At 47.6% G+C, this 18,174-nt stretch overlaps 1 protein-coding gene across 1 annotated transcript in view; it reads right to left on the reverse strand.

Moving 5' to 3' along the window:
- Nucleotides 1-18,174, reverse strand: part of LOC115189575 (thrombospondin-2) — a 53,675-nt gene that overhangs the window by 24,032 nt on the left and 11,469 nt on the right. The window contains exons 2-8 of the mRNA XM_029748192.1: nucleotides 17,601-17,654; nucleotides 16,290-16,408; nucleotides 14,590-14,793; nucleotides 14,238-14,331; nucleotides 12,165-12,335; nucleotides 3,818-3,994; nucleotides 3,548-3,721 (exon numbers count right to left, since the gene is read on the reverse strand). Coding sequence (XP_029604052.1) covers nucleotides 3,548-3,721; nucleotides 3,818-3,994; nucleotides 12,165-12,335; nucleotides 14,238-14,331; nucleotides 14,590-14,793; nucleotides 16,290-16,408; nucleotides 17,601-17,652 — 991 coding nt within the window. The 5' untranslated portion in view covers nucleotides 17,653-17,654. The remainder of the gene's footprint in view (nucleotides 1-3,547; nucleotides 3,722-3,817; nucleotides 3,995-12,164; nucleotides 12,336-14,237; nucleotides 14,332-14,589; nucleotides 14,794-16,289; nucleotides 16,409-17,600; nucleotides 17,655-18,174) is intronic.

The raw sequence follows: 18,174 nt of genomic DNA on the forward strand, positions 1-18,174 counted from the left end.
TCTCCCACATACTGTAGGCATACTGCTCTCTCTTCTTCTACATACTGTAGGCATACTGCTCTCTCTTCTCCCACATACTGTAGGCATACTGCTCTCTCTTCTCCCACATACTGTAGGCATACTGCTCTCTCTTCTCCCACACACTGTAGGCATACTGCTCTCTCTTCTCCCACATACTGTAGGCATACTGCTCTCTCTTCTCCCACATACTGTAGGCATACTGCTCTCTTTTCAGACATGCTGCTATTTAGAGATTTTTTTCATTGAGAACTTGAATCCGACCATGGAGGTTATGAATTTCTAGTTTTTTTTGAAGACTATTCCAAAGAATGGCAGGCGAGTACAAAAAGGTATCTTTTCACATACCACTCTTAAATCTAAAAGGAACAGTGTTGGTTTCATTCTTTGTAGTGGAATAGTTATTGTTATCCCTGACCAAGTTAAAGTTGTTTCAAGGTGCTTGGGGACCATACTGTGGAAAATCTGATGAACAAGACAAAACTTGATCTGACAGAGACTCCTCCACTTTGAGGAGGAGAGAGACTGACAGAGACTCCTCCACTATGAGGAGGAGAGAGACTGATTGAGACTCCTCCACTTTGAGGAGGAGAGAGACTGACAGAGACTCCTCCACTTTGAGGAGGAGAGAGACTGACAGAGACTCCTCCACTATGAGGAGGAGAGAGACTGATTGAGACTCCTCCACTTTGAGGAGGAGAGAGACTGACAGAGACTCCTCCACTATGAGGAGGAGAGAGACTGATTGAGACTCCTCCACTTTGAGGAGGAGAGAGACTGACAGAGACTCCTCCACTATGAGGAGGAGAGAGACTGATTGAGACTCCTCCACTTTGAGGAGGAGAGAGACTGACAGAGACTCCTCCACTTTGAGGAGTAGAGAGACTGACAGAGACTCCTCCACTTTGAGGAGGAGAGAGACTGATTGAGACTCCACCACTTTGAGGAGGAGAGAGACTGACAGAGACTCCTCCACTTTGAGGAGGAGAGAGACTGACAGAGACTCCTCCACTTTGAGCCATCTGAGGCTTTCTAAGTGCGAATGGTCAAGATCGGTATGTGCTGGAAGTCTAAGAATAATACTAACGAATTAGTTCTGAGGTGTCCACAGTTTGTTTATAATGATCTTGCGGGCACTATTGTACCAGGAAGAGCATGCATAAAGTGGCACTGAACAAGAGCCCCTGCCAATGCCACCATTGAGATGTACCTGTATTGTTTGTTTTAGCTCCATGGATAAATTATTACCCTGGATTAGTGATTTAACCTGTTGGGGCTAGGGGGCAGTATTTGCACGGCAGGATAAAAAACGTACCCGAATTAAACTGGTTACTACTCTTGCCCAGAAACGAGAATATGCATATAATTAGTAGATTTGGATAGAAAACACTCTAAAGTTTCTAAAACTGTTTGAATGGTGTCTGTGAGTATAACAGAACTCATATGGCAGGCCAAAACCTGAGAAGATTCCATACAGGAAGTGCCCTGTCTGACAATTTGTTCTCCTTCTGTGGCATCTCTATCGAAAATACAGCATCTCTGCTGTAACGTGACATTTTCTAAGGCTTCCATTGGCTCTCAGAAGGCGCCAGAAAGTGGAATGACATCACATGCTAATGTAAAATGCTGGTTTTTGATATAAATATGAACTTGATTGAACAAAACATGCATGTATTGTATAACATAATGTCCTAGGAGTGTCATCTGATGAAGATCATCAAAGGTTAGTGCTGCACTTAGTTGTGGTTTTGGTTTTTGTGACATATATGCTTGCTTTGAAAATGGCTGTGTGATTATTTTTGGCAGGGTACTCTCCTGACATAATCTAATGTTTTGCTTTCGCTGTAAAGCCTTTTTGAAATCGGACAATGTGGTTAGATTAACGAGAGTCTTGTCTTTAAAATGGTGTAAAATAGTCATATGTTTGAGAAATTTAAGTTATAGCATTTTTGAGGTATTTGTATGTGACCAATAACATTTGATTTGATTTGATTTTTGCAGAAAGGCCAAAATCAATGTTTCATCAAATTATTTTTGACATATTTTTTTTTATACTAAAGGGGTCCTAAAATTCCAAATCAAATAGCTAAATTATCCTTGGTATGGCCATCTTAAACAATTCCATATGTTAGTTTAGACTGTTATGGAATAAAGTATCTGTACTGTATCCTAACTGCTTCAAAAACGTCCATAGTTTACTTGGATTGTTCCTGTTCGCAACTATGTTGTCAGTGGAATAATGGTTCTTGGCCCTCTCTGTTCATCATATTAACCTCATTCTTGGCCCTCTCTGTCATCCTATTAACCTCATTCTTGGCCCTCTCTGTCATCCTGTTAACCTCATTCTTGGCCCTCTCTGTCATCCTGTTAACCTCATTCTTGGCCCTCTCTGTTCATCATATTAACCTCATTCTTGGCCCTCTCTGTCATCCTGTTAACCTCATTCTTGGCCCTCTCTGTCATCCTGTTAACCTCATTCTTGGCCCTCTCTGTTCATCATATTAACCTCATTCTTGGCCCTCTCTATCATCATATTAACCTCATTCTTGGCCCTCTCTATCATCGTATTAACCTCATTCTTGGCCCTCTCTATCATCCTATTAACCTCATTCTTGGCCCTCTCTGTCATCCTGTTAACCTCATTCTTGGCTCTCTCTGTCATCCTGTTAACCTCATTCTTGGCCCTCTCTATCATCCTGTTAACCTCATTCTTGGCCCTCTCTGTCATCCTGTTAACCTCATTCTTGGCCCTCTCTGTCATCCTATAAACCTCATTCTTGGCCCTCTCTGTTCATCCTGTTAACCTCATTCTTGGCCCTCTCTATAATCCTGTTAACCTCATTCTTGGCCCTCTCTATCATCATATTAACCTCATTCTTGGCCCTCTCTATCATCGTATTAACCTCATTCTTGGCCCTCTCTATCATCCTGTTAACCTCATTCTTGGCCCTCTCTGTCGTCCTATAAACCTCATTCCTTCATTTCTTATAGCTTATAAAAAACATAATCTGCCCTGGATCTCCAGATAGAATTTATTTCTTCACTTCATTGCTTTTAAACTGTAATCGTTAATCTATGGTTCAGTTCTTTGCTTAATTCAACAACATCCATCTAGTGCCACCTTGTATACAGCCTCTACAAATGGTCTCAGACATTATCACCTCAATGCATTTCAATACAGGAGACCAGTACAATTATCTCAATGAAGTAACCAAAACATCTGCACTATAGTTCTCCATAGTTTTTCTGAACCTTCCTACTACAGAAAAAGATGTAATGATCACTGAGCCCATAGTTTACAACCCCACATCCTCGATCTATCAGACACCAAAACAAGGTCAGTGGTGGTTTGGGTAGAAGGACAGACCCCGGTGGGCTCATTAATCAGCTGGTGTAAAGCAAACGGATGACAAAATCTGAAATGCTTTAGAAGAAGCTAGCCTGTTTGTAGTGCTATATGAATCCCCAGACTACTGTAAATAAACCAGGCTGTGTTGTGGAGTTAGAGCTGGGTGTCTATGTATGCTACCTATTGGACAGGGCTGTGTATCGCAGGCTGCGTAGTCGGCCGTCTCTCCCACACACTTCCTGCCTCCATGCCGGGGGGCGGGGTTAGAACACTCTTGCTGACGAATCATCAGCCCACTGCCACACGACACACTGCATGGTAACCAGGAAGACCACGGTCCCCAGCCCCCGACAACTACAATCACACAGACAGTGTGTCAGTCGATCCAACATCAACAATAGCAGTCATGTGGTTTTGTTTGTTTGTTTGTTTGTTTGTTTGTGTTCTCACCTGGACAGGGTGTAGCGTCACAGGGACGTGTCTCTGTGGTGTTGCCACGGCAGCCGCCGCCCCCGCGGCGAGAGACGGGGAAGTTGCAGAGACGCAGACGCAGGACGAGACCTGAACCACACGACACAGAACACGCAGACCAGGGAGACCACAGGCCCCAGCCGCCGTTCCCACGCTCTACACACACACACACACCACACACACACACACACACACACACACACACACACACACACACACACACACACGCGCGCGCACACACACCACACACACACACACACACACACACACACACACACACACACACACCACACACACACCACACACACACACACACACACACACACACACACACACACACACACACACACATTTTTATAAAAGGGAAATGATTGCTCAAACACTACACCCAAACCTGAGCGTTCCATTCTGCCACCTCTGGTCTCTGGGTTAGGGTTAGGGTTAGGTTAGGGTTAGGGTTAGGGTTAGGTTAGCTAACACTCTGGTCTCTGGGTTAGGGTTAGGGTTAGGTTAGCTAACCCTCTGGTCTCTGGTCTCTGGGTTAGGGTTAGGTTAGCTAACCCTCTGGTCTCTGGGTTAGGTTAGCTAACCCTCTGGTCTCTGGGTTAGGTTAGCTAACCCTCTGGTCTCTGGGTTAGGTTAGCTAACCCTCTGGTCTCTGGGTTAGGTTAGCTAACCCTCTGGTCTCTGGGTTAGGTTAGCTAACCCTAACCCTCTGGTCTGTTGGCCCTCCCACCCATATGAGGGTCAGCTCCCCCCCAACCCAGTCACAGATCTAACCCTAACCCCCCAGTCACAGATCTAAACATAACCCCCCAGTCACAGATCTAACCCAAACCCCCAGTCACAGATCTAACCCTAACCCCCCAGTCACAGATCTAACCCTAACCCCCCAGTCAAAGATCTAACCCTAACCCCCCAGTCACAGATCTAACCCTAACCCCCAGTCACAGATCTAACCCTAACCCCCAGTCACAGATCTAACCCTAACCCCCAGTCACATATCTAACCCTAACCCCCAGTCACAGATCTATCCCTAACCCCCAGTCACAGATCTAACCCTAACCCCACAGTCACAGATCTAACCGTAACCCCCAGTCACAGATCTAACCCTAACCCCCCAGTCACAGATCTAACCCTAACTGACCCAGTCACAGATCTAACCCTAACCCCCCAGTCACAGATCTAACCCTAACCCCCAGTCACAGATCTAACCCTAACCCCCCAGTCACAGATCTAACCCTAACCCCCAGTCACAGATCTAACCCTAAACCCCAGTCACAGATCTAACCCTAACCCCCCAGTCACAGAGCTAACCCTAACCCCCAGTCACAGATCTAACCCTACCCCCCCAGTCACAGATCTAAGCCTAACCCCCAGTCACAGATCTAACCCTAACCCCCCAGTCACAGATCTAACCCTAAACTCCAGTCACAGATCTAACCTTAACCCCCCAGTCACAGATCTAACCCTAACCCCCAGTCACAGATCTAACCCTAACCCCCCAGTCACAGATCTAACCCTAACCCCCCAGTCACAGATCTAACCCTAACCCCCAGTCACAGATCTAACCCTAACCCCCCAGTCACAGATCTAACCCTAACCCCCCAGTCACAGATCTAACCCTAACCCCCCAGTCACAGATCTAACCCTAACCCCCAGTCACAGATCTAACCCTAACCCCCCAGTCACAGATCTAACCCTAACCCCCAGTCACAGATCTAACCCTAACCCCCATTCACAGATCTAACCCTAACACCCAGTCACAGATCTAACCCTAACCCCCAGTCACAGATCTAACCCTAACCCCCAGATCTAACCCTATCCCCCCAGTCACAGATCTAACCCTAACCCCCCAGTCACAGATCTAACCCTAACCCCCCAGTCACAGATCTAACCCTAACCCCCCAGTCACAGATCTAACCCTAACCCCTCAGTCACAGATCTAACCCTAACCCCCCAGTCACAGATCTAACCCTAACCCCCCAGTCACAGATCTAACCCTAACCCCCCAGTCACAGATCTAACCCTAACCCCCCAGTCACAGATCTAACCCTAACCCCCCAGTCACAGATCTAACCCTAACCCCCAGTCACAGATCTAACCCTAACCCCAAGTCACAGATCTAACCCTAACCCCCAGTCACAGATCTAACCCTAACCCCCAGTCACAGATCTAACCCTAACCCCCAGTCACAGATCTAACCCTAACCCCCCAGTCACAGATCTAACCCTTACCCTCCAGTCACAGATCTAACCCTAACCCCCCAGTCACAGATCTAACCCTAACCCCCCAGTCACAGATCTAACCCTAAACCCCCAGTCACAGATCTAACCCTAAACCCCCAGTCACAGATCTAACCCTAACCCCCCAGTCACAGATCTAACCCTAACCCCCAGTCACAGATCTAACCCTAACCCCCCAGTCAAAGATCTAACCCTAACCCCCCAGTCACAGATCTAACCCTAACCCCAGTCACAGATCTATCCCTAACCCCCAGTCACAGATCTAACCCTAACCCCACAGTCACAGATCTAACCGTAACCCCCCAGTCACAGATCTAACCCTAACCCCCCAGTCACAGATCTAACCCTAACCCCCAGTCACAGATCTAACCCTAACCCCCCAGTCACAGATCTAACCCTAACCCCCCAGTCACAGATCTAACCCTAACCCCCCAGTCACAGATCTAACCCTAACCCCCCAGTCACAGATCTAACCCTAACCCCCCAGTCACAGATCTAACCCTAACCCCCCAGTCACAGATCTAACCCTAACCCCCAGTCACAGATCTAACCCTAACCCCCCAGTCACAGATCTAACCCTAACCCCCCAGTCACAGATCTAACCCTAACCCCCAGTCACAGATCTAACCCTAACCCCCCAGTCACAGATCTAACCCTAACCCCCCAGTCAAGATCTAACCCTAACCCCCCAGTCACAGATCTAACCCTAACCCCCAGTCACAGATCTAACCTAACCAGACCCTAACCCCCAGTCACAGATCTAACCCTAACCCCCAGTCACATATCTAACCCTAACCCCCAGTCACAGATCTATCCCTAACCCCCAGTCACAGATCTAACCCTAACCCCACAGTCACAGATCTAACCGTAACCCCCAGTCACAGATCTAACCCTAACCCCCAGTCACAGATCTAACCCTAACTGACCCAGTCACAGATCTAACCCTAACCCCCCAGTCACAGATCTAACCCTAACCCCAGTCACAGATCTAACCCTAACCCCCCAGTCACAGATCTAACCCTAACCCCCAGTCACAGATCTAACCCTAAACCCCAGTCACAGATCTAACCCTAACCCCCCAGTCACAGAGCTAACCCTAACCCCCAGTCACAGATCTAACCCTACCCCCCAGTCACAGATCTAAGCCTAACCCCCAGTCACAGATCTAACCCTAACCCCCCAGTCACAGATCTAACCCTAAACTCCAGTCACAGATCTAACCTTAACCCCCCAGTCACAGATCTAACCCTAACCCCCAGTCACAGATCTAACCCTAACCCCCCAGTCACAGATCTAACCCTAACCCCCCAGTCACAGATCTAACCCTAACCCCCAGTCACAGATCTAACCCTAACCCCCCAGTCACAGATCTAACCCTAACCCCCCAGTCACAGATCTAACCCTAACCCCCCAGTCACAGATCTAACCCTAACCCCCAGTCACAGATCTAACCCTAACCCCCCAGTCACAGATCTAACCCTAACCCCCAGTCACAGATCTAACCCTAACCCCCATTCACAGATCTAACCCTACCCCCAGTCACAGATCTAACCCTAACCCCCAGTCACAGATCTAACCCTAACCCCCAGTCACAGATCTAACCCTAACCCCAGTCACAGATCTAACCCTACCCAGTCACAGATCTAACCCTAACCCCCAGTCACAGATCTAACCCTAACCCCCCAGTCACAGATCTAACCCTAACCCCCCAGTCACAGATCTAACCCTAACCCCCCAGTCACAGATCTAACCCTAACCCCTCAGTCACAGATCTAACCCTAACCCCCCAGTCACAGATCTAACCCTAACCCCCCAGTCACAGATCTAACCCTAACCCCCCAGTCACAGATCTAACCCTAACCCCCCAGTCACAGATCTAACCCTAACCCCCAGTCACAGATCTAACCCTAACCCCCAGTCACAGATCTAACCCTAACCCCAAGTCACAGATCTAACCCTAACCCCCAGTCACAGATCTAACCCTAACCCCCAGTCACAGATCTAACCCTAACCCCCAGTCACAGATCTAACCCTAACCCCCAGTCACAGATCTAACCTAACCCCCCAGTTCACAGATCTAACCCTAACCCCCAAGTCACAGATCTAACCCTAACCCCCAGTCACAGATCTAACCCTAACCCCCCAGTCAGAGATCTAACCCTAACCCCCCAGTCACAGATCTAACCCTAACCCCCCAGTCACAGATCTAACCCTAACCCCCCAGTCACAGATCTAACCCTAACCCCCAGTCACAGATCTAACCCTAACCCCCCAGTCACAGATCTAACCCTAACCCCCAGTCACAGATCTAACCCTAACCCCCATTCACAGATCTAACCCTAACCCCCAGTCACAGATCTAACCCTAACCCCCAGTCACAGATCTAACCCTAACCCCCAGATCTAACCCTAACCCCTCAGTCACAGATCTAACCCTAACCCCCCAGTCACAGATCTAACCCTAACCCCCCAGTCACAGATCTAACCCTAACCCCCCAGTCACAGATCTAACCCTAACCCCTCAGTCACAGATCTAACCCTAACCCCCCAGTCACAGATCTAACCCTAACCCCCCAGTCACAGATCTAACCCTAACCCCCCAGTCACAGATCTAACCCTAACCCCCCAGTCACAGATCTAACCCTAACCCCCCAGTCACAGATCTAACCCTAACCCCCAGTCACAGATCTAACCCTAACCCCCAAGTCACAGATCTAACCCTAACCCCCAGTCACAGATCTAACCCTAACCCCCAGTCACAGATCTAACCCTAACCCCCAGTCACAGATCTAACCCTAACCCCCAGTCACAGATCTAAACCCTAACCCCCCAGTCACAGATCTAACCCTTAACCCTCCAGTCACAGATCTAACCCTAACCCCCCAGTCACAGATCTAACCCTAACCCCCAGTCACAGATCTAACCCTAACCCCCCAGTCACAGATCTAACCCTAACCCCCCAGTCACAGATCTAACCCTAACCCCCAGTCACAGATCTAACCCTAACCCCCCAGTCACAGATCTAACCCTAACCCCCAGTCACAGATCTAACCCTAACCCCCATTCACAGATCTAACCCTAACCCCCAGTCACAGATCTAACCCTAACCCCCAGTCACAGATCTAACCCTAACCCCAGATCTAACCCTAACCCCCAGTCACAGATCTAACCCTAACCCCCCAGTCACAGATCTAACCCTAACCCCCCCCAGTCACAGATCTAACCCTAACCCCCCAGTCACAGATCTAACCCTAACCCCTCAGTCACAGATCTAACCCTAACCCCCAGTCACAGATCTAACCCTAACCCCCAGTCACAGATCTAACCCTAACCCCCAGTCACAGATCTAACCCTAACCCCCCAGTCACAGATCTAACCCTACCCCCCAGTCACAGATCTAACCCTAACCCCCAGTCACAGATCTAACCCTAACCCCCAGTCACAGATCTAACCCTAACCCCCAGTCACAGATCTAACCCTAACCCCCAGTCACAGATCTAACCCTAACCCCCAGTCACAGATCTAAACCCTAACCCCCAGTCACAGATCTAACCCTAACCCCCAGTCACAGATCTAACCTTACCCTCCAGTCACAGATCTAACCCTAACCCCCCCAGTCACAGATCTAACCCTAACCCCCCAGTCACAGATCTAACCCTAAACCCCCAGTCACAGATCTAACCCTAACCCCACAGTCACAGATCTAACCGTAACCCCCCAGTCACAGATCTAACCCTAACCCCCCAGTCACAGATCTAACCCTAACCCCCCAGTCACAGATCTAACCCTAACCCCCAGTCACAGATCTAACCCTAACCCCCCAGTCACAGATCTAACCCTAACCCCCCAGTCACAGATCTAACCCCTAACCCCCAGTCACAGATCTAACCCTAACCCCCCAGTCACAGATCTAACCCTAACCCCCCAGTCACAGATCTAACCCTAACCCCCAGTCACAGATCTAACCCTAACCCCCCAGTCACAGATCTAAACCCTAACCCCCCAGTCACAGATCTAACCCTAACCCCCAGTCACAGATCTAACCCTAACCCCAAGTCACAGATCTAACCCTAACGCCCAGTCACAGATCTAACCCTAACCCCCAGTCACAGATCTAACCCTAACCCCCAGTCACAGATCTAACCCTAACCCCCCAGTCACAGATCTAACCCTTACCCTCCAGTCACAGATCTAACCCTAACCCCCCCAGTCACAGATCTAACCCTAACCCCCCAGTCACAGATCTAACCCTAACCCCCAGTCACAGATCTAACCCTAACCCCCCAGTCACAGATCTAACCCTAACCCCCCAGTCACAGATCTAACCCTAACCCCCAGTCACAGATCTAACCCTAACCCCCCAGTCAAAGATCTAACCCTAACCCCCCAGTCACAGATCTAACCATAACCCCCAGTCACAGATCTAACCCTAACCCCCAGTCACAGATCTAACCCTAACCCCCAGTCACATATCTAACCCTAACCCCCAGTCACAGATCTATCCCTAACCCCCAGTCACAGATCTAACCCTAACCCCACAGTCACAGATCTAACCGTAACCCCCCAGTCACAGATCTAACCCTAACCCCCCAGTCACAGATCTAACCCTAACCCCCCAGTCACAGATCTAACCCTAACCCCCAGTCACAGATCTAACCCTAACCCCCCAGTCACAGATCTAACCCTAACCCCCCAGTCACAGATCTAACCCTAACCCCCAGTCACAGATCTAACCCTAACCCCCCAGTCACAGATCTAACCCTAACCCCCCAGTCACAGATCTAACCCTAACCCCCCAGTCACAGATCTAACCCTAACCCCCAGTCACAGATCTAACCCTAACCCCCAGTCACAGATCTAACCCTAACCCCAGTCACAGATCTAACCCTAACCCCCCAGTCACAGATCTAACCCCCAGTCACAGATCTAACCCTAACCCCCATTCACAGATCTAACCCTAACCCCCCAGTCACAGATCTAACCCTAACCCCCAGTCACAGATCTAACCCTAACCCCCAGTCACAGATCTAACCTTAACCCCCCAGTCACAGATCTAACCCTAACCCCCCAGTCACAGATCTAACCCTAACCCCCCATTCACAGATCTTCTCTGTTCTGACACCACAATGGTGGAATGAGCTTCAGCCAAACGTCAGCAGAGTCCCAACCTTCCTAACATGTCTGAAACGGCCATCTTCAAAGAGTATCTTCAATAAATACAACGACGTAGCTAGCCATAATGTCTATTACAGGAGCTAGATGGATTACAGGAGCTAGTTGTATTACAGGATATAGTTGTATTACAGGATATAGTTGTATTACAGGAGCCAGTTGTAATACAGGAGCTAGTTGTATTACAGGAGCTAGTTGTGTTACAGGAGCTAGTTGTATTACAGGAGCTAGTTGTATTACAGGATACAGTTGTATTACAGGAGATAGTTGTGTTACAGGAGCTAGTTGTATTACAGGATATAGTTGTATTACAGGATATAGTTGTATTACAGGATCCAGTTGTATTACAGGATATAGTTGTATTACAGGAGATAGTTGTATTACAGGATATTGTTGTATTACAGGAGCTATTTGTATTACAGGAGCTAGTTGTATTACAGTATATAGTTGTATTACAGGAGCTAGTTGTATTACAGGATATAGTTGTATTACAGGAGCTAGTTGTATTACAGGAGCCAGTTGTATTACAGGAGCTAGTTGTATTACAGGATATAGTTGTATTACAGGATATAGTTGTATTACAGGATATAGTTGTATTACAGGAGCTAGTTGTATTACAGGATATAGTTGTATTACAGGATATAGTTGTATTACAGGATATAGTTGTATTACAGGAGCTAGTTGTATTACAGGAGCTAGTTGTATTACAGGATATAGTTGTATTACAGGATATTGTTGTATTACAGGAGCTAGTTGTATTACAGGATATAGTTGTATTACAGGAGCTAGTTGTATTACAGGAGCTAGTTGTATTACAGGATATAGTTGTATTACAGGATATAGTTGTATTACAGGATATAGTTGTATTACAGGAGCTAGTTGTATTACACGAGTTATTGGTGACCTCACCTCGGCTTTCACATCTTCCCAGGGTGCACCTGCGGGTTTGGAGGGAGGAGTCAGAACACGACGTGAAGACATCATCACAAGATCGCCCTCTCCGCTGGAAGCCACTCCCACAGGTGACCGAACATTCCGTCCACTCCGACCATGGGGACCATCCATCTTCACTTCCCAACCCTATACACACACACACACACACACACACACACACACACACACACACACACACACACGCACACAAACACACACACACACACACACACACACACACACGCACACGCAAACACGCACACAAACACACAAACAAATACACACACGTACACAAACACACATATGCATACGCACACATATGTATACATATGGCATGGCTCCAACACCATCATTAAGTTTGCTGATGACACAACAGTGGTAGGCCTGATCACCGACAACGATGAGACAGCCTATAGGGAGGAGGTCAGAGACCTGGCCGGTGCGAGGATATAAACCTCTCCCTCAACGTGAACAAGACATAGGAGATGATTATGGACTACAGGAAAAGGAGGACTGAGTACGCCCCCATTCTCATCGACGGGGCTGTAGTGGAGCAGGTTGAGAGCTTCAAGTTCCTTGGTGTCCACATCACCAACAAACTAGAATGGTCCAAGCACACCAAGACAGTCGTGAAGAGGGCACGACAAAGCCTATTCCCCCTCAGGAGACTGAAAAGATTTGACATGGGTCCTCAGATCTTCAAAAGGTTCTACAGCTGCACCATCGAGAGCATCCTGACTGGTTGCATCACTGCCTGGTATGGCAACTGCTCGGCCTCTGACCGCAAGGCACTACAGAGGGTAGTGCGTACGGCCCAGTACATCACTGGGGACAAGCTTCCTGCCATCCAGGACCTCTACACCAGGTGGTGTCAGAGGAAGGCCCTAGAAATTGTCACTGACTCCAGCCACCCTAATCATAGACTGTTGTCTCTGCTACCGCACGGCAAGCACTACCGGAGTGCCAAGTCTAGGACAAAAAGGCTTCTAAACAGCTTCTACCTCCAGGCCATAAGACTCCTGAACATCTAATCAAATGGCTACCCAGACTATTTGCATTGCCCCCTCCCCCCCTCTTTTACGCTGCTGCTACTCTCTGTTATTATTTATGCATAGTAACTTTAATAACTCTACCTACATGTACATATTACCTCAACTAACTGGTGCCCCTGCACATTGACTCTGTACCGGGACCCCCTGTATATAGCCTCCACATTGACTCTGTACCGGTACCCCCTGTATATAGCCTCCACATTGACTCTGTACCGGGACCCCCCTGTATATAGCCTCCACATTGACTCTGTACCGGTACCCCCTGTATATAGTCTCCACATTGTTATTTTACTGCTGCTCTTTAACTACTTGTTACTTTTGTTTCTTATTCATATTTTTTAAACTGCATTGTTGGTTAAGGGCTTATAAGAAGGAGAGGTCTACTATACCTGTTGTATTCAGCATTTCACTGTAAGGTCTACTACACCTGTTGTATTCAGCATTTCACTGTGAGGTCTACTACACCTGTTGTATTCAGCATTTCACTCTAAGGTCTACTACACCTGTTGTATTCAGCGTTTCACTGTGAGGTCTACTACACCTGTTGTATTCAGCGTTTCACTGTGAGGTCTACTACACCTGTTGTATTCAGCATTTCACTGTAAGATCTACTACACCTGTTGTATTCAGCGTTTCACTGTGAGGTCTACTACACCTGTTGAATTCAGCATTTCACTGTGAGGTCTACTACACCTGTTGTATTCAGCATTTCACTGTGAGGTCTACTATACCTGTTGTATTCAGCATTTCACTGTGAGGTCTACTACACCTGTTGTATTCAGCATTTCACTGTAAGGTCTACTACACCTGTTGTATTCAGCATTTCACTGCAAGGTCTACTACACCTGTTGTATTCAGCATTTCACTGCAAGGTCTACTACACCTGTTGTATTCAGGGCATGTGATGAATAAAATGTCATTTGATTTATACGTGAAAAATATGACTTGTGAAATAATGATGAGAAATAGAGTAGACTAAGTGAATGTGTTTCCTCACCCAGACACACAGGGCAGCATTCCCCTTCAGTGAAGGAAGGACTGGAACATATTACTGGAGGACAGGTGACCTGCTGACACACTGCCTTCCCCTCCTACACACACACACACACACACACACACACACACACACACACACACACACACACACACACACACACACACACACACACACACACACACACACACACCACACCACACCACACCACACACACACACACACACACACAGTAGTAAAGCAAAAGGGCCTAGAGATATCTTGACAAGAGTTGTGTGTGTGTGTGTGTGTGTGTGTGTGTGTGTGTGTGTGTGTGTGTGTGTGTGTGTGTGTGTGTGTGTGTGTGTGTGTTTACCTGGCAGGTACAGGATGTGCAGCTGTCTGAAACCCAGTCCTCCTCCCACTGATACACATGTCCGTCCTGCACACACACTTTCTCCTCTTCATCATCCTCTTCTCCTCCTCCTCCTCTTCCTCCTCCTCCTCTTCCTCCTCCCTCTCTTTCCAAATTGCTGCCCAACTCAGAGAGAGCTTCACGCAATGCCTCATTCTCCTCTGTCTGAACACACAGATGAATACGGCAGGAGGTTTGTGGATCTGGTTACGGTTAGCACTGATGCTGTGTGTGTGTGTGTGTGTGTGTGTGTGTGTGTGTGTGTGTGTGTGTGTGTGTGTGTGTGTGTGTGTGTGTCACACTCCATGAGAATCCAAAATATAAGCTTTTTTTCTCCAACGTTTGTAAACATTGGAAATGTAAACAAAGACTGTACAGCCTCAAAACATGGTTAAAACAATAATGTTGATATCATGGAGGGTCAGTCCTTGTATCCACAGCTCTGTCTATTAGTCTGAGAGTTGGTTACATTTCTCCAGGCCCATCCCTCAGCTTTTTACCAAAACAGAGGCGGGGCGACCGTTTTGTTATTGTTTCATCTGTGGATTTGCCCTTTAAACAGTGTCACCAGCAGAAAGGTCAACAACAGGCCGATAGCAAACGTAGCATATTGCAGTCATTTATCACATGTAAACAGCACTTTCAGTAGTGCTCAAATCACATCAAGCCATTCCATCAGTGAGGCATTTATTCATCACCTGGAATCAATGAGCCCAATCAGTTCTCCATGACAACACAATTAATAACAACAGAGTAGGGCTGGCTGTGCTCAGGTGGGTCATGCTCAGGTGGGTCATGCTCAGGTGGGTCATGCTCAGGTGGATCATGCTCAGGTGGGTCATGCTCATGCTCAGGTGGGTCATGCTCAGGTGGGTCATGCTCAGGTGGGTCATGCTCAGGTGGGTCATGCTCAGGTGGATCATGCTTATGCTCAGGTGGGTCATGCTCAGGTGGGTCATGCTCATGCTCAGGTGGGTCATGCTCAGGTGGGTCATGCTCAGGTGGATCATGCTCAGGTGGATCATGCTCAGGTGGGTCATGCTCAGGTGGGTCATGCTCAGGTGGGTCATGCTCAGGTGGGTCATGCTCAGGTAGGTCATGCTCAGGTGGGTCATGCTCAGGTGGGTTATGCTCAGGTTGGTCATGCTCAGGTGGGTCATGCTCAGGTGGGTCATGCTCAGGTGGGTCATGCTCAGGTAAAACTATTTGGCTAATCTATACTTCCAGTTTTCTAAGTCCTATTCTTGAAGATCAAGGGGTATAACATTTATTGGAATGACTGGAATTCTGATAGCCTTTGGTTTTTAATGTAAAGATATAATTTAATCGTATTATTATATGTAGTAGAAAGCGATGGGTTAGAAGAAGCCTACATAACCAACCCATGAAGTAAAATGTAACATCCATAAATGGCCAGCTATGTAAACTTTAACATTGATTTATTCTGCAATAGATGTCATTCAATTGGTAAAATACATTCTTCTAATGCCTCTTCAGGGGAAATTAATCTAAAAGTAACAGAATGTAATCAGATTACTGAGTTTGGGTAAACCAATAGTTACATTACTGATTACAAGTCTGGACAGGTAACCAGTACTGTAATGGATTACATTTAGGAAGTAACCATGGCAACCCTGTCTGTATGTGTCTGTGTGTCTTACAGCTCTCTGAAGGTCACGCAGCAGACTAGTGGTAACGATGTGGAGGCCATGCAGCTCTGATAACAGATCATTCAGCTCCTCACAGGACCGACGACACATTACCTCAGCACGATCCAGCCCTACACACGCACCCACGCACGCAGGCGCATGCGCACGCGCACGCACACGCACACGCACACACACACGCAGAATCAGAGCTAACCCAGACCAGATCCACAAGCCTCCTGCTGTCTTTATCTGTGTGTTCAGACAGAGTTTTCTTAACATTGTTTTTGATAAAGGTGTTATGGATATTTAAGGTGTTATAGTGAAGGTGTTATGGATAGTGAAAGTGTTATAGTGAAGGTGTTATGGATAGTGAAGGTGTTATAGTGAAGGTGTTATGGATAGTGAAGGTGTTATGGATAGTGAAGGTGTTATGGATAGTGAAGGTGTTATGGATAGTGAAGGTGTTATGGATAGTGAAGGTGTTATGGATAGTGAAAGTATTATAGTGAAGGTGTTATGGATAGTGAAGGTGTTATAGTGAAGGTGTTATGGATAGTGAAAGTGTCATAGTGAAAGTTTTATGGATAGTGAAGGTGTTATGGATAGTGAAGGTGCTATGGATAGTGAAGGTGTTATAGTGAAGGTGTTGTGGGAGGGGCTGGGAAAATGCTACTTACGGGACCGGAGCTACAGGACCAGAGCTACGGGACCAGAGCTACGGGACCAGAGCTACGGGACCAGAGCTACGGGACCGGAGCTACGGGACCGGAGCTACGGGACCAGAGCTACGGGACCAGAGCTACAGGACCAGAGCTACAGGACCAGAGCTACTGGACTAGAGCTACGGGACCAGAGCTACTGGACCGGTGCTACGGGACCAGAGCTACGGGACCAGAGCTACTGGACCAGAGCTACTGGACCAGAGCTACTGGACTAGAGCTACGGGACCAGAGCTACTGGACCGGTGCTACGGGACCAGAGCTACGGGACCAGAGCTACTGGACCAGAGCTACTGGACTAGAGCTACGGGACCAGAGCTACGGGACCAGAGCTACTGGACCGGAGCTACGGGACCAGAGCTACTGGACCAGAGCTACTGGACCAGAGCTACAGGACCAGAGCTACTGGACCAGAGCTACTGGACCGGAGCTACGGAACCGGAGCTACGGGACCGGAGCTACGGGACCAGAGCTACTGGACCGGTGCTACGGGACCAGAGCTACGGGACCAGAGCTACAGGACTGGAGCTATGGGACCAGAGCTACTGGACCAGAGCTATGCCACAGCACACAGATTGGTGTATTGGGTGCAGAATTACATTACCTGCTGTCAGATCACAGAGAAACACCATCAGCCAGGCAATCAATGGTGTCATCCCTACACACACACACAGACACACACACACACACACACACACACACACACACACACACACACACACACACACACACACACAATTTTACAGTGCATTTGGAAAGTATTCAGACTCCGTGACTTTTTTGACATTTTGTTAAGTTACAGCTTTATTCTAAATGGATTAAACAAATAAAACATCCTCATCAATCTATACACACCCTGCCCCATATAGACAAATACTATTCTAAATGGATTAAATAAAAAAAACATCCTCATCAATCTATACAAACCCTACCCCATATAGACAAAGCAAAAACAGGTATTTACACATTTTAGAAATTTGAGAAAAAATGTAAAACAGAAATACCTTATTTACATAAGTATTCAGACCCTTTGCTATGAGACTCAAAATTTTGCTCAGGTGCATCCTGTTTCCATTGATCATCCTTGAAATGTTTCCACAACTTGATTGGAGTCCACCTGTGGTAAATTCAATTGATTGGACATGATTTAGAAAGGCACACCTGTCTATATAAGGCCC

This window comes from Salmo trutta, unplaced genomic scaffold, assembly GCF_901001165.1.
Source record: "Salmo trutta unplaced genomic scaffold, fSalTru1.1, whole genome shotgun sequence".
In the NCBI taxonomy this organism is placed as follows: Eukaryota; Metazoa; Chordata; class Actinopteri; order Salmoniformes; family Salmonidae; genus Salmo; species Salmo trutta.